The following is a 14765-nucleotide window of genomic DNA, read 5'->3' as shown; positions in this document are numbered from 1 at the left end:
TGTGGTTCGTCCTTTGTTGTTGTGGGCGGCCTCTTAGGTCCATTGGCTATTTCAAGCTGTGGTCCGTCCTCTGTCTAGTCCTTCTTTTGGTGCCGGTTCTCGAAACTCCTCTGCAGTAGTAACTCCATAGTTTCCAATATATGTTCATTCTGGAACTCCAATGTTTCTAGGCGCCTGTTGGTTGGCAAGTGTGACCTAAAGATGGGAGATGCAGTTGGAGTTTCTTCAGTTTCGAGCTTGCCGATGTTGCGTTGATTGGTGTTCTCAGGCTGAAGAGGGGGAACATTGGTCATGTTGATAGTATATTCGGTTTGGTTTTGAGATCTCATGGCTACCATTCGTGACTTTTGTCCTATTTGAACTTTGGATCGTCTAGATAATCCTCGTTTCACACAGACAGCGCCAACTGTTGAGACAGTTGTCAACCCTGATAGCAACTTGATTCCAAAGCCTGCTAAGAGCAAAAATGGATTAGTAGTGGAAGGCCACGACGTGGGGGGTGTGGTGGTCGTTAGCTGAGAATAGTCAAGGATAGAATTCACCATGTCCTTGACATTGTTGTGTGTTCCTTTTATAGATAGAGCTTGAAAGTGAGAGTCCTCGCAGCACTTTCACTTGCTTTCCTCAAATATTTGTAACCACCCTTGGAAGGTGGGATTGAGTTTGTTGAGAGGGTATTTCTCCCATAATAATCTTTGAGAGGTAGCATGATGCTCCCCTCATGCACCTGGACTCATTTCGATGAGATCTGGTGTGTTATCCCATATCTAATTTGTTGAGGGATAGTTGGGCTTCCTTGATTTGCTAGATATGCACGATATTGCTGCCAACCGCTTGGTTTGGAGTGGACTGTGCTGTAGTGTGTAAGTTTTAGATACTTAGAGCATTCTCAACAGCTTCTTTGTCATTTTCCCTACATTTAAGGATCCAAACTACTTTTTACTTCCTTATGTCAAAATACACCTCAATAGCTTCCCTTAATCATTCCCTATATTATTAAAATATTTGTTTTTTTCTTTAATTATATTATATATATGAGAGGAGAGATAAGAGAGAAATGTGAGACATAACTCATGAGAGAAGAGAGGAGAGATGAGAGAGAATCATTTTTTTTTATTTTAATAATCATAAGGATTGTAATAGTGGAACCCAAAAAATCATAATATTTATGATTCATTTAGGGTGTCTGCTGTGTTACATTTTTTGCGATTTTTTGGACATATTTTCTAAACTTAAGGAACAGACTCCCTTATAAGAAGTCTGCTAAGAATGATGTTATACTAAGAGGCTTTGCAACGTAGATCCTGTATGAGTAGTGGGCTGGATTTTCCACACGTAGCTGCCCTTTTATTTGGGCCTTTGGATATATTTTGTATCAACAAAAACTATTTTTGAAGGCCACTCCCAAGTAGTTAATATATATTTGAATTTTTCCTGCAAAACCATTTTAGCAAGAAAAGAATCGCGGCAAAATGAATCATCGGCTTCCCGCTTCCACCTTCCATAGCACACACATGCGGCTTCGACTGATAGAGTTCCTCATCCAATGCTCTCAGGTCAGAAATCTCATCATTTACTTCTTCACGCAATCCACCACCAATTATTTCCCAAACACTTAAAAGCAAATTTTCTTTCACTTTCTTATGGATTGTGCAAAAACAGGAACTCGAGGTCGCGCCGAACGTCAAATACGCCGCATTATCATTCTTCGCTGATCGATTCTACCCCTCTTTGTCCAGGTCCTATTTCGCTCTTAGTTTTACTATTTTTTAAGGTTTCAATTACTGATTTACACACGCATGTATATATAATCATAGGAATTCGTCCGATGTTTCTTAAGTTTTATTGAATTTAAGTCCGAAATTGTGATTAATTGTAGGATTTTTATAAGGGAAAGATCAATTTCCTCTCTATATGCTACTGTGGTTTTTCTAATACTTTTCCCAAGTGATCATGTGTCGTACTTTTTTTGCAACAGAAATAGAGTTGTTTGATTTTATAATTTTTAATTTTTGGTTAAATGTAAAGTTGCATTGTTCTTGTAAAGGTTGGCACAAGGCGATGACACGGCAAACTGGCTTTTGCAACCAATAAGAGAGAGCAATTTGCAGTTGTTTGTTCTTATTTCTCTATGGATTTCAAGCAAAGTGGGTTTTCATGTTTTCATTTGGCGGAGGCTCTCGTTTATTTTTTCGGTGCTGCTTACCGTATTAACATATTTGTAGATACATGATTCTCGTCCACTGTCTGTGAAAAGTTTGAAGTCTTTGGGAGACAAAACTATCAAGGAACAACATTTTGCTACTCGAGATTTCTTAGAAGCAGTAAGCAACTCGTTTTCTACAATGGTTTTGGAAACTGCTTGTTATTTAGGTTTTGTTTGTTTCGATATAAAATATTTTATGAAGTAAAACATTTTTAGAAAATCTACTAAATTTTCGGTGTTTGGCTGTCACCTTAAAATGTGTTTGGCTGTCACCTTAAAATGTGTTCAGTAAAACATTTTTTGATGTTTGATTTGCATTGAAAATGTGAAATCATTTTCAAACAAAACTTACTTAAATAGTTTTTTAGTCTCAAAGCCTTCTTAATCCAGCTGCAGGGGTGTTGAGGGTTGCGTTGGCTAGGGTCGCTCTGGTGGTGCCTAATGCTTGTGTGGGTAGCTCCGGTGAGGGGTTATTGTTGACGAGAGAGGGATTGATGTCTGGAGTGTGTCATGGCATGGGTGTTCGCCCGGGAGGTGGGACTTTTAAGAGAAGAGCAGTAGCCAGAAAATGTTTTATGCCTAAAAAAAAAAAATGTAAAACCATTTTACAGAAAAAAGTGGTTTTTACAGTTGACCAAAAATGTTTTCTGATTGAGCAAGTTTTTCAAGTGTAGCCAAACACCTGAAAGTACTGATAATGTTTTTTTTGTTTTTTTCAAAATGGGGAGCCTTATTTTGTTATGTTATCTCTGGTTGATGAGGATATTTTGTAGGAGTTGGTCTTATTGCAGGTAAATCCCATTGAACCATAGAGGTTTCTTGCACCATTGCAGTTCAACCCACATGGTATATTTATGGTTTTGAAGGTGTTGGATTTTGAGATTGGTACAGCAAACAATGCTTTCAATTTCTTTCAGGAGCTTTATATTCATTTCAAGTAAGTTCCTTGGTTCTTGAGCTGTAGTTTCTTTCATTAAGCAGTCATGTAAATATGGTTTCTTTGACTTGATTTATATAACTATGGTTCATCTTGGTACATCTTTTCTATCTTCTTGTGTTCAGGGGAGTGGCAAAAGTTGGGGAAGTTTTGGACTTTGAAGCATGCATGGATATCATGGATCTTCTCTATGAAAAGGAGGAGACATCAATTCGTTATAGTTCTCCTTGTTCTCTTGCTGCATCAATCTTGGCATGTTCCTGTTTTTTCGTTATTTAAAATTCCAATAAATATATTGAGTCAATTTGTTTTCTTTTTATTCTTTTTTTTTGTTGTTGTTGATATTTTGGGGTAAGATTTTCCTGTCAATTGCAGGTTGCTTCATATGTCATTACGGTCCCTAAACAGAGATGGGAGTTTCCTGTTCTTCCTTGGGGTAAGAGACTGCATATAAATATTATCAGGCTTTTTGTTTTTCTGCATTAACTTGGACCAAAGTAGACTCTTAAACCGTTAAAAGTACTACAACAGTCCTGGTTGCCAAGTTTCAGAGGTGGCCCTATATAATTGGCTGGATGCTAGTGGGGAGAGTCGAGCTCATTCCTACATGAGAGGAAATCATGTGTTAAAAGAACCACTAGACTAACCCTTGGGGTAAAAGAATGCGGTTGTGGGTGCCTTTTTGAAGTTGGGGTCAAACCCCAATGGTTTGCCATATCCAACTCATGACTACCTCAGTTGAGGAACTGATATCCGGAGTTCCACAAGCATATTGGAAAACCAGATGAAGCATGCGGGCTTTGGACAGAATCTGAAGATTTTGTCATGTTTCCCTCATACAAAAATGATGCTATAAAATGTGGACTGAGAGACAATTTATTGGATAAAGTCATACATATTCAATTTCCATATAGGATCAACCCATACCAACGCGTCTTTTAGACTTCATACTATTTAGTAGGTATACTTGTGTGGTGACTGTGTATTATTAGAAATTGGTCTTAGGTCTAACTCAACTCAAAAGTTAGCTCAAGAGTTGAGGTTTCTCCTCAACCTTATAAATGGCTCATCTCCTTAATACCCAGGCAATGTGAGACTTCCAACACACCCCTTCACGTGTGGCGGGACGACATCTAAGCCAACACGTGCGACAATGGGTGACGGTGGGCCACAGCCAATTAATTGGGTTAGGCTTTGATACCATATTAAAAATGGGTCTTGGGCTTAACTCAACCCAAAAACTAGCTTAGGAGTTGAAGTTTTTCCTCAACCTTATAAATGGCCCATCTCCTTAATACCAGGCAATGTGGGACTTCCAACATTGCCCTAGTATATACGGCATATTTATGGAGAGTAGTACCAATTTATGGTCTTTACATAGAAACCTTTGGGGTCAAATTTCTTGTTCTTTTGGGCTTTACATTTGTAGGTCCTAGGCTGATGTGGACTTGTCAAACAAATGAGGCCCATTTATAGATAATTGGGCCCCCAATTCCTCAATTGGCGGGGCCCCCAATTCTCAATCCTCTTGGGGAAGTGTTCCAGAAGGTAGCTTGCCTTTATGCACCGGTTCTGTTGTGGACTCCAGTGATCTTTCTTTCTCCCATTCTATAGCCATCAATGTTGACTTTTACCCACCCGCCATATCTGATGATCAATCTTGTGATCTACTAGACGCAATAGTTGACACCCTTGTGGTCCGTTGTACAATATGTACGCGAACTTCACGGAATCATTGCTGATAGTGATGCCGAAGGTGATTTTCATATTTGAACTGTAAAATATGCCATGCCCCCCGTTTTTAGGCTCTCTGCTTTGGATTCCCCTGTGGGTGGGCCTTGAGCTGTTTCCGCAAAATCCCGCTTATGGGCCCCTTTCATTTATTTACTCAGATATGAGCCAGGGCCGGGACTCGAGTAAGGGTCCGTTTGGGAGTGCGATTTTAATAAGTGCGATTTTAAAAATTGCGTTTTTAAAAATTGTGTTTTTAAAATTGCTACTTTTTAAAATCGCACAGGCATTTAGTAAAACATACTAAAAATTACTTTTTTTATCAATTGAGTGTTTGGATAACATTAGCATATAATTGCGGTTTCATGACCAAATTACCAATAAGGATGAACAAGACAGAGAGGATGAAGAAAAAAAAAAGAGAAAAGAAAGGTTTTAATATATTTTAGGTGGGTATTCTTGGTATTTTTTTCATTCCCGTTCTAAAAAATGTAACTATTGCGCCAAATATCTTTTTAATAGAAATCGTGATTTTGTTTTAAATTCGCACTTTTTCAAATAAGCACCATCTAATCAGCTTATGGAAATCGCAGATTTTTTTGCGATTTTAAAATTTGCGTTTTTAAAATCGCAATTCCAAACACCCTAAAGTTGCGATTTGGTTTAAAATCGTAAATTATTTTTAAAAAAAAACGCACTCCCAAGCGCACCCTAGGAGTAGCGAAGTACTAGAGTTATCCTTAACGCTCTAAATGTTATTTGGCAGATTTTTTTTAGATTTTTTTTTTTTTTTTTCGATTTAATCAAACTCTACAATAGCTTTCTTTGACATTTAATTATTATTTAAAATAAATGTAAGGGGAAATGGAGAGGAAGAAAAGGAAAGAGAAAGCATTCTTAATAGTAAGGGAAGCAAAATTGCTATCTTAGATTTAGGGTAGGACTTTTGGTTCCCTTGGATTGCCATTTGTTTAGGAAAAGACCAAGAGAGCTTGTTGTAAGAGGCTTTTTGGGAGTTTTTGGTACATTTAGGAAAGACAACAGGATTTAGGGAGTTTGTTGCGGTGTTTACCCTAAATGTAGACCCTAAAACAATAGGAGATATGCTATTCTTTTATTTACAGGACCCAAGCCGGATCCTACCGCACCATATAATGTCATTACTCTTGTCACAATCTGATTTGATAGGTAGTTAAGGTGTTTGGCAGTTTCTGTTTGGACATTCCCTCTTCTCAAGAGCGCGTACCATAAAATACCGTAGGTGGGGATGTAGAGAGGACAACTACACGTGCGAATGCAATGAGTAAAGGGTATTATGACCCTTGGATCTGTTGCGTCGTAGGTGGAAACTTTTTTATGACTTGGTGGGTGGGGAAGGTAGGAGGGATTCTTACAGCCTGTCTCTGTGCAATATTGCTTGTATCTTTATCCAAAAGATAATCTACTGAACCACTTATGAATCTATGATGACGGGGAGGATCATATTAGCCAAGGGCCCATTTCGGCCCACCTTTAACCCGTTTTCAGTTAGCCATCTTCCTTTCAAGGTACACTATTGCTTTCTTGCAATACACCCATTCTATCCAGTACCCAGTGGAGAAGGATCCTCTCCGTTTCCACTATTTTAAAATGGAGAGATCCAGTTTGGGTTACTAATTTAGGTCCTTCCTGTACCCATGCTTTTAAATAATATGAACCATTTTTACCTTTTTCTGTTTCTGTACCAGTACTCCCATTCTTCTATTTTATTTATTTTATTTTTGCTTGTGTTTTGTGTCATGGTAACTTCCTGTATTTACTGTGTTAAATTTTCTTTGTTTAATTTTGTCTTCAATATCACCCCCTCCCCTTTTTGTTATGCACCTAAAAGAAGTACTCCCAAATTCTTTCTTCCAAAATGATGTGTCATATCACATGAGATTTTTTATTTTGAAAATTATGTTACCAACTCATGAGATAGAGACACATTATTTTGAAATCAACTTTTGAAGAAAAAAAAATTGAGAAGTGTAACATTTCTCATGCACCTAAATATCAAGGATGTGGCAGAATATATTAAGGTAGATTTTTAGAGGGATTTGGTTCTCCTTCAAATTGAAGTTAAAAAAAATAATACTCTTCGACGCTCTTATTCATGATCACTAACGTTTAATCAGAAGATAACAATACTTGAATAAACGATAGACTCATTCTAATTGTCTAATAACAAGGCTACTTAAGCTTGAGCTTGTAAATTTGTCACAATGAAGCATCAAAAACCCAAAACTTATGGTAAAAAATTGTTCTTACACTATGTCAAGTGGGTTCCACCTACATTCTTTTGAACATTTAGGAATCATATTTAATGATTCACCGCCCAACTGAAGTACATCACAAGTTGAACTTCCTAATACCATAAATTGTTTAATTAATTTATACTCTGAAATCCTCAATCTCTCCAGCAATCCGGCGGTGAAGTATAGATTGCCCGACAGACATACTGACTTACTGAGCACTAACTGAGGAAATTTTGTGGTTGCAGTGAAGTTTGTAACATCATGCGAAGAAGAGGATATTATAGAAATCGTCAGAGACATTCTGAACCACGTGTTTCAGCCTGATTCGTCTCTGTTACAGGGCATTTGATTGATTTTTACAAGCAAGCACTAAAGTCTGATGGATACGGTGTAAAGCTACTTTTAGATTTACGTTATATTGGGGGTTTTTTTTTTTTTTTTTTTTTTTTGGTCTTTAAGGTGGATGTAAAGATGGGGCCCATAAAATTGTGAAGAAAAATGATGGTGAGATACCATACCATCCATCCATCCAAACCCAGAAAAGTACTTTGTTATACACTTTGTTAGCTGTGGGCTCCTAGCCTCCTACCACACGGCGGCAGATCTATTCGGTAAGATTAAAATAGACCCTAAAAAGGGGTCTAAAGAATGATCAAAATACTAAAATAGGCTCGTAAATACTTAAATGGCAGTTGTGCAGTGCGGTTTGAGCTCCAATAAGGGCTAACTAGCGATTATTTCAAAACCGCTAACCACTTAAAGTGGTGTTAGGGTTATGAAAATCTGATAATTACCTAAACCAGTTGTGGTTAGCATTTAAAGATAATAACAATTAACAACAAGGAATGTATATCTCTAGCTAAATGTAGCAATTAGTAACATGTGTCATCGCTAATTGTCACAATTCGCACAATATGTTTGTATTTTTAGCATAATTAGCAACTAAGACGTGGCTGTTAGCAGCAGGTTTTGACCCTTTTAGGTATTACAATTGTTATTGCTAAAACTAGACTTCTAACAACGACTTTGACTTTTGATGTCGCTATTCACGAATTTGCAACAACCTGGCTACAAAAACTTAGTTATTGCTAAAAAATTTTAGCAACTACATTGGACTTTGAACAACAATTATTGTGTCGTTTGTAAAAGTCAATTATGTTGCAGTGATTTGTTTTGATATATAAATATTGAAAGATTTGATGTGCTTAAACTCGATACTTTAGAGAGAGATATATAGAGAGAGAGAGAGATTTGATAATATGCATCATAAGAACCTTTTCTTTTTTCTAGAAAGGTAGGAGCTATTCTTCATTCTGCATGGTATAATACGTCTGTTTAGTACCATAAGACTTTGGTAATTGAAAACGGCTATGTTTGTTTGGTCCTACATCGGACTATGACAGTACATATTTGGCTTCATCCTCTTTTTAGAGATTGTTGTTGGTTCTTAGTAGGAGTTCAAATATGTTTGCCTTAATTTATACATATTTTGCTTATGTAATCATCTTGTGTGACCCTTTAAAATGACCGAATCACTTGTTTTGGGTCTGTTACTGAGAAGCTTATCCCATTTTTGTTTTTAAGATTTTCCACTCCTTCTTTCGAATCTTAAGTGGGAAGGATCGTCTCTTGTAACCATTTTTCTTATTTAATTAAAAAAAAAATGTCGGCTACCATTCCAATTTTTTTCTTTTTCCCTCAAACATAAAAAACCATACTTTTCATGAAACAGTTGCAAACGAATTACTTTCAAAGCACTTTTGATAGCACAATATTTTTCAAAAAAAAAATATACAAAACACACCACTTCTTAATTTTTTTCAAAAATAAATATGTTGAGTGTTATTTGACCTTGATTTGAGGGTTAAGCTAATTTGTTTATGATGCTTAATACCCACTATAATTCTCACCTAAAACTTGATTAGACCTTAACAAACTCCATAATATCGGCCTTCAAAGCTGCCCTCGATGGTATCCGGCTAATACTTCTGAATAACCCAACCCTGCAAGCTGCAAAATTGTACTTGTTGTCTTTCCCACCAACCCAACAACCATATTTTCTTTTTTCGTTTATGGAAAAGTTGGTACCACACTGTTGATCTTTACCCATTATTTTTATGGACAAGTTACTATTCATTGCCATTTCTTTAATTTCTACCTGTCCTTTAATTCCCTTCTCTCTCTCTCTCATATATTCAACTCTCAATTCGAATTTGGTTGTTCTAACTCCTGATAAGAAGTGAAGTGGTAAGGAAATTAATATTCAAAACTTCAGCTGGCGACATGATTTATGAGTAGGAATTCAATCATTCAATGCACTCACTATAACGCCTTCTTTAGGATGGGTGAGGGTGGGAGGAGGGAGGTAATTTGGAAGAAGCATCCTTTTTCTTCTTTTTTCTTTATTTATTTTTGGTACAAGTAATCTTTGGATTCATACTTTTGAGACAAACATGGCCTTTTGGCAGAAAATCAGATGTCTCATATGATACCAAACAATTGTACAGAGTTTTTATATGGTGGGAATAATAGGGAAACCCATTGAGATTATAACATAAATTAAATGGTAACCTGGAATATTCATGACCTTCCTGACAAAAATAGTTTTTTAACTTTTGATGAAAGATTATAATCCTCTTACATAAGAAACTCTATGGATAGGGATGTGACCTCATGATATTTTGTTTAAAAAAAGAGACGAATAATAATAAAAGAATAGTAAGAGATGCTCTCTTATCCGTGTGAAGAGCTTCACAAATGAGCTCCCTATATGGATAAAACTCTTCTGTTTAAATAGAAAACCCTTTCTCACGTACTCCCGTCAAAATGTAAAGAATAGGAATGAAAAGATCCTGATAACATGAAATTATTTTCCATAAATGAGCTAGATATGATATCGTGGATGATTGAGGGTGGGTAGAATAGTAATCACATAGTTGAAAGAGAATAAATAAATGAATAAATAAATAAAAAAGAAAAGAAAAGAAGCGGGACCATGAGAAATCCCTCTTGAATTAGTCAAGATTGGCATCTTTTCCCTATCTTATAATTGTCATGAACATTGCTGGGTCCATGGCTACTGTATTATCCAAACCCAGGTGTTGTTGTTTGTTTTTCTCTTATGTTAGACCATGGTCGTCAACAACACCATTATCACATCTCTCTCTAAATTCATTAACACATTAAGAGTATATTATTATTATTATTATTATTATTATTATTATTATTAAAATCTCACCACCAAACTGACAATAGGCGTGTCTATCTGGAACAAATACGATAATTATTAAGATGAATATTGTTAGGTTTTTGAATTGGCTAATTCAGTGAGAAAACAATTCTAGATGCAAGTTGTTTTGGGGATAATTTGATCAAGGCATAATTGTGAAGAACTTCCCAAGATGCTCATCTGATGTACGTACATACAAGATATCTAGAGAAGACCTAAAAGATGTTGTTAAGCCTAACCAATCATTATAGAAAACCTATATAATGTGATTAAGTTTAATCAAATCAAGGAAATGACTAAATAGGAATTTCTTTAATTAGAGTTAAAAATGAATTTAATTAAATTCTGTATTTTACACATGTCTCCGTATTTTAACCATAATTTCCAGCTCAAGTATCAGATTGAGATGAAATTAGCGGCATTGGAAAGCTAACTCAAATAAAACAAATCTTTGTGAAATAAGATTTTCCTAGTTCGGACGTTTATTATGCAAAAATCGTCCTGCAATATAAGAAAAAAAATTTGGACGAATCTTATCCCGATTTGTACAAGAATTTCTTCCTATTTCAACTTGTATTAGGATTTCTTGTAGATGCTATGCACAAAATTGTAAGAATTTCTACATTAGAATCACATGTGCTATGAGAATGTTTAAGATATTGAGCGTTAAGGTTAGTCTCTCTTAGAATAAAATGTTGTGTCTTTATCACAAATCGTCGAGTTAGGAGACAAGTGGGAAGCTTGTTAATCTTACAGAATCTACGATTTGCAAAGGGTTGTGAGTTTCCTTGTGTCTGTAATCCGGATCTTCTTTTAGTGATTTTCTAAGTTTGGCTGGTTTTTCAAAAGATTTTTACTTCGTTACCAAATATATGTGTCTAATTGATTTATTGCTTTCAACTATATTTGGTGAATGTTTGCATGTTTGTTATTTTTTAATTCCGCGTATTATTTGCATACACTTATTCAATCTCCTTCTAGGTGTTATTTGGAGTCTTTTTATATTTTTAAATATAATATTAGTGTTTATAAATGATGTGTCAGTCATTTTTAATGTTGAGAATTATTAATCTTTAGCTAAATTCTAGTTAAAAAAATTAAATTTTTTTAACCACAAACCACCCACTTTTTCAAATACCTACGTTTCACTTTTTATATTGTAGTCAACTTTCATTAGTTCATTTAAATATTATTTCTTTATTCTCTCTCTAATAACCATATTTTGAAAATGATCTTTTCTTAACGGTCATATTTAAAAAAATATATATATCTCCCTAACGATCATATTTTTCAATTCATCTTTTCTCAACAGTCATTTTTTTTTTCTTTCTTTTTTTTTTTTAAAAAAAAAAAAATTGTCTTTTCCCAACAATCCTGTAATACCCCCACTAAATTAGGATTAAGGTCATCATAATTAATGCCAAAATGTTTATAGTAGAGTTAGAATTGTCAAAATTCCCAAAAAGGGGGAAAATATGGGATTTTAAACACTTATGGCTCATTTGGTCCGCGAAATAAATATTTCATTAAGAAAATAAATAGCTATTACTATGAATGGATGGTGGTGTGATGGAATAGTTGTTCTTATTCGTAAGTTTGGTGACAACACTATAGCGTCCAAGTGAAATCAATTAGCTAGTAATGGACTCAATGGTTCACCTTCCAGCCTTATTCCACGAGGAACAAGACTCAGGGATCTCATCCTCTTCGAAGAGAGCCAGCAGCAGAAAACTTTTGACTAAGGACAGAGACAGCAATAATTTAAATCTACAATCATAACAACCAAAGTGAAACTTAGAGCATCATAATATAGATAGATTTCCAAATATCGCAGTTAGAGACTAGTCATCAAAATATATATTACTGATCAAATCTAATTGTTTTGGAATTAGATTAGGGAGGCAAACCATGAAGTCAATTACTAGTTAATTGATTTCACTGAGGCATTACAAAGTAAGAGTTCATACTCTATTGGTTATTATCAGTCATTGGTGAGAAGATCTAAATGTTTCACTATCCTTAAGATCTATGGTGTTCTTGTAGAAGAATAAGAAAAAAGATTTTGCCCAAAGCCAGGTGTGGCCGTAGATCTTCAAGTAAGTATTCTTAATTTGAAATAGAAATTATTCTTCACATGTTTTTCTTAAAGTTGTTCTTGGCCATGGGAATATGAATTTTCAAATGTGCAATTTTTTATTTGCATACCTATTCCTAGCAAGTGGTATGAGAGCCCACTTTATAGAAAACATGGTGAAGAACATCATATAGAAAACTGTTTTTCTTATTTTGTTTTGGTGTTTTTTTTTTTGCTAAGCTTTGTAATTTTTCCGATGACTTCCAAAGATTTAAAAATTTGTTTAAGATTTGGAACATATTCTTTAGCATGTTAGGATCTAGATTGGAAAATTTCAAGTCGTTTAGAATTCGATTGCTAATTTTAATTACATTTTGGATTCAAAACAAAGTTACTATTTTTCAGCAAGGCGTATAGGAATTATGATTTGTAGTAGATGTTTATGGCCAAGTCCTAAAAATTATTTGGGATTTGTTCCTGCTTGTGGTTGACATGATGGTTTGAACGGATTTGCGTTTTGAGTTATATTGAATGAGTTATGGTCCGTTGAACATTCGCCAACGAATTTAGAAATAAAAATCATGCAAGCAGTTTTGACTTGTAAAAATCTTTAGTTAGCAATAAATAAATTTTTATTCTGTTTAAATCATTTGATTGCTTGTGGGTTATTGTGATGATTGAAAAATCATACAAGGGTGGTACCGTGGTTAAAAAATCAAAATACCACACAAATGTTAATTATGTGTTTGACACATAATTAAGGCAATTCGACATACCAATCATGAATTTTATTCATGGATTGATATTGCCTTGGTAACCATGATTATTGTGCCAAATACAACCTAAATTAATAGATAATATTTAATACGTTTTACTCGCAAGTGCATAAGATCAAACGATAGTATAGTACAGCAAGTACGAGATCGATCCCATGGAGATTGTTGATTTTGTTTTAGAAATAATTAAAATACCAAAATTATTACGAGATTGATATTGATACTAAGGAAAAGAAATAAAGATAAAGATAAGGTAAAGGTAGGGCTTTGATATCCACCACTAATCATACTTAGATAATATAACAATATGCCAATGATCCAATCATATTATGAATACTTAATGTTTGCTAACCTAAGGGTATGGGTGTCTACTCCTTAAGCTATTGATTTCCCTAAGCAACAAATTAGGCATAGGTGTTTACTCTAATTCATTTCTTTCTTAAAGAATTTAGTATGTGTGTTTACTAAGTTGTTCTTTAAGAAAGCATAAATCTGTAGAAATCGATAAGCACATGAGGCCTAGGGCATGAGTGTCAACTTCCGGTTCCCTGGCAAGCGCCGAATGTTGCACATTCAAGCCCCTTAATTTACATATGTTAATTCCTTAGAATTGTTATTTGTTTGATTTTATTTTGTTTTTGTGTTTCAGGTCTTATTTGACAAACCATTGAAAATTGGGTTTAAAAGGGCAAAAAGCTAGGCATTATGGATCTAGGATCGAGCGCAGCTACTCATGAGCTTGAGCGCACCTGCGCTCGAGCGTATACAGCCAGGGATCGAGCGCATGCCTGCGCTCATGCGCATAATAGCTAGGCTCGAGCGCATTGCGCTCGAGCGCACAAAACATCGGATCGAGCACACTCGGGCGTGTATTGCACGGCAGCAATCCTTTTCCAGCGTGGATTTGGTTTTCAGTCTCCCAATCCAATTGGGAGACTGACCTCCGGTTTTCTGATGGTTTCTAAGGTTTTTAGGGTTTTCCTAATCCCTATAAATAGGGCTCTAAACATTGTAAACACACACATCGCTTCCTAGAGCTAGAAATCAGAAATTTGTCTTTGGAGCGTAGAAGATCATGAGCAGCTAAACCCCTTCGTGGGGTGTTGATGTAACCCTATCCGAGCACAATGGTTTGATTGTATTTAATTTCTAGATTTTCAATTTATGCATGTTGATTGTATAACTATGAGGATTGCTACCTTTTGATTCTATTCTTAATTATTAAATGCAATTGTTCTTAAATTCCAGAATCAATATTTGTGAAATTCTTCTCTTGTCTTAGAAAGTATTTTACTTTTGTTGATCTCAAATCATTCTTGTTTTCTGTGATCATGAGATGATGGTTATACAATGAGTTTAATTGACATATGATCAATAAGATTTGATAGGCCATGCCAAGGGAAGACGGATTGTACTACACCCTAGTTTAGTGTAATTTAGGTAGACAATTTGTGCCAACCGAAGATGGGTTACACTTATTCATTGATTATATGTATCTTGTTAAAGAATTTGAGAATTTATACCTAGGAAAGACGA

The 14765-nt window shown here is 35.2% G+C and overlaps 1 protein-coding gene across 1 annotated transcript; it reads left to right on the top strand.

Moving 5' to 3' along the window:
- The first annotated feature begins 1472 nt into the window (after window positions 1-1472).
- Window positions 1473-7568, top strand: LOC132179867 (cyclin-J18). Its single transcript, XM_059592658.1, has 9 exons — window positions 1473-1556; window positions 1663-1739; window positions 2048-2147; window positions 2226-2324; window positions 2980-2997; window positions 3073-3143; window positions 3269-3395; window positions 3519-3579; window positions 7396-7568. The coding sequence occupies exons 1-9, from the start codon at window positions 1473-1475 to the stop codon at window positions 7497-7499; spliced, it is 741 nt and encodes a 246-aa protein (XP_059448641.1). The 3' UTR covers window positions 7500-7568.
- The last annotated feature ends 7197 nt before the right edge of the window (window positions 7569-14765 follow it).

This window comes from Corylus avellana, chromosome ca4 (genome assembly GCF_901000735.1).
Source record: "Corylus avellana chromosome ca4, CavTom2PMs-1.0".
Taxonomy (NCBI): Eukaryota; Viridiplantae; Streptophyta; class Magnoliopsida; order Fagales; family Betulaceae; genus Corylus; species Corylus avellana.
The sequence above is the reverse complement of the archived record's forward strand: the minus strand, read 5'-3'. Positions and strand labels throughout refer to the sequence as shown.

Coding starts and splice junctions, on each gene's coding strand:
- LOC132179867 (XM_059592658.1), top strand. CDS start 1,473: ATGAATCATCGGCTTCCCGCTTCCACCTTCCATAGCACACACATGCGG. Junction 1,740..2,047: donor TTCTACCCCTCTTTGTCCAG/GTCCTATTTCGC, acceptor GTTCTTGTAAAG/GTTGGCACAAGGCGATGACA. Junction 3,144..3,268: donor GAGCTTTATATTCATTTCAA/GTAAGTTCCTTG, acceptor TCTTGTGTTCAG/GGGAGTGGCAAAAGTTGGGG.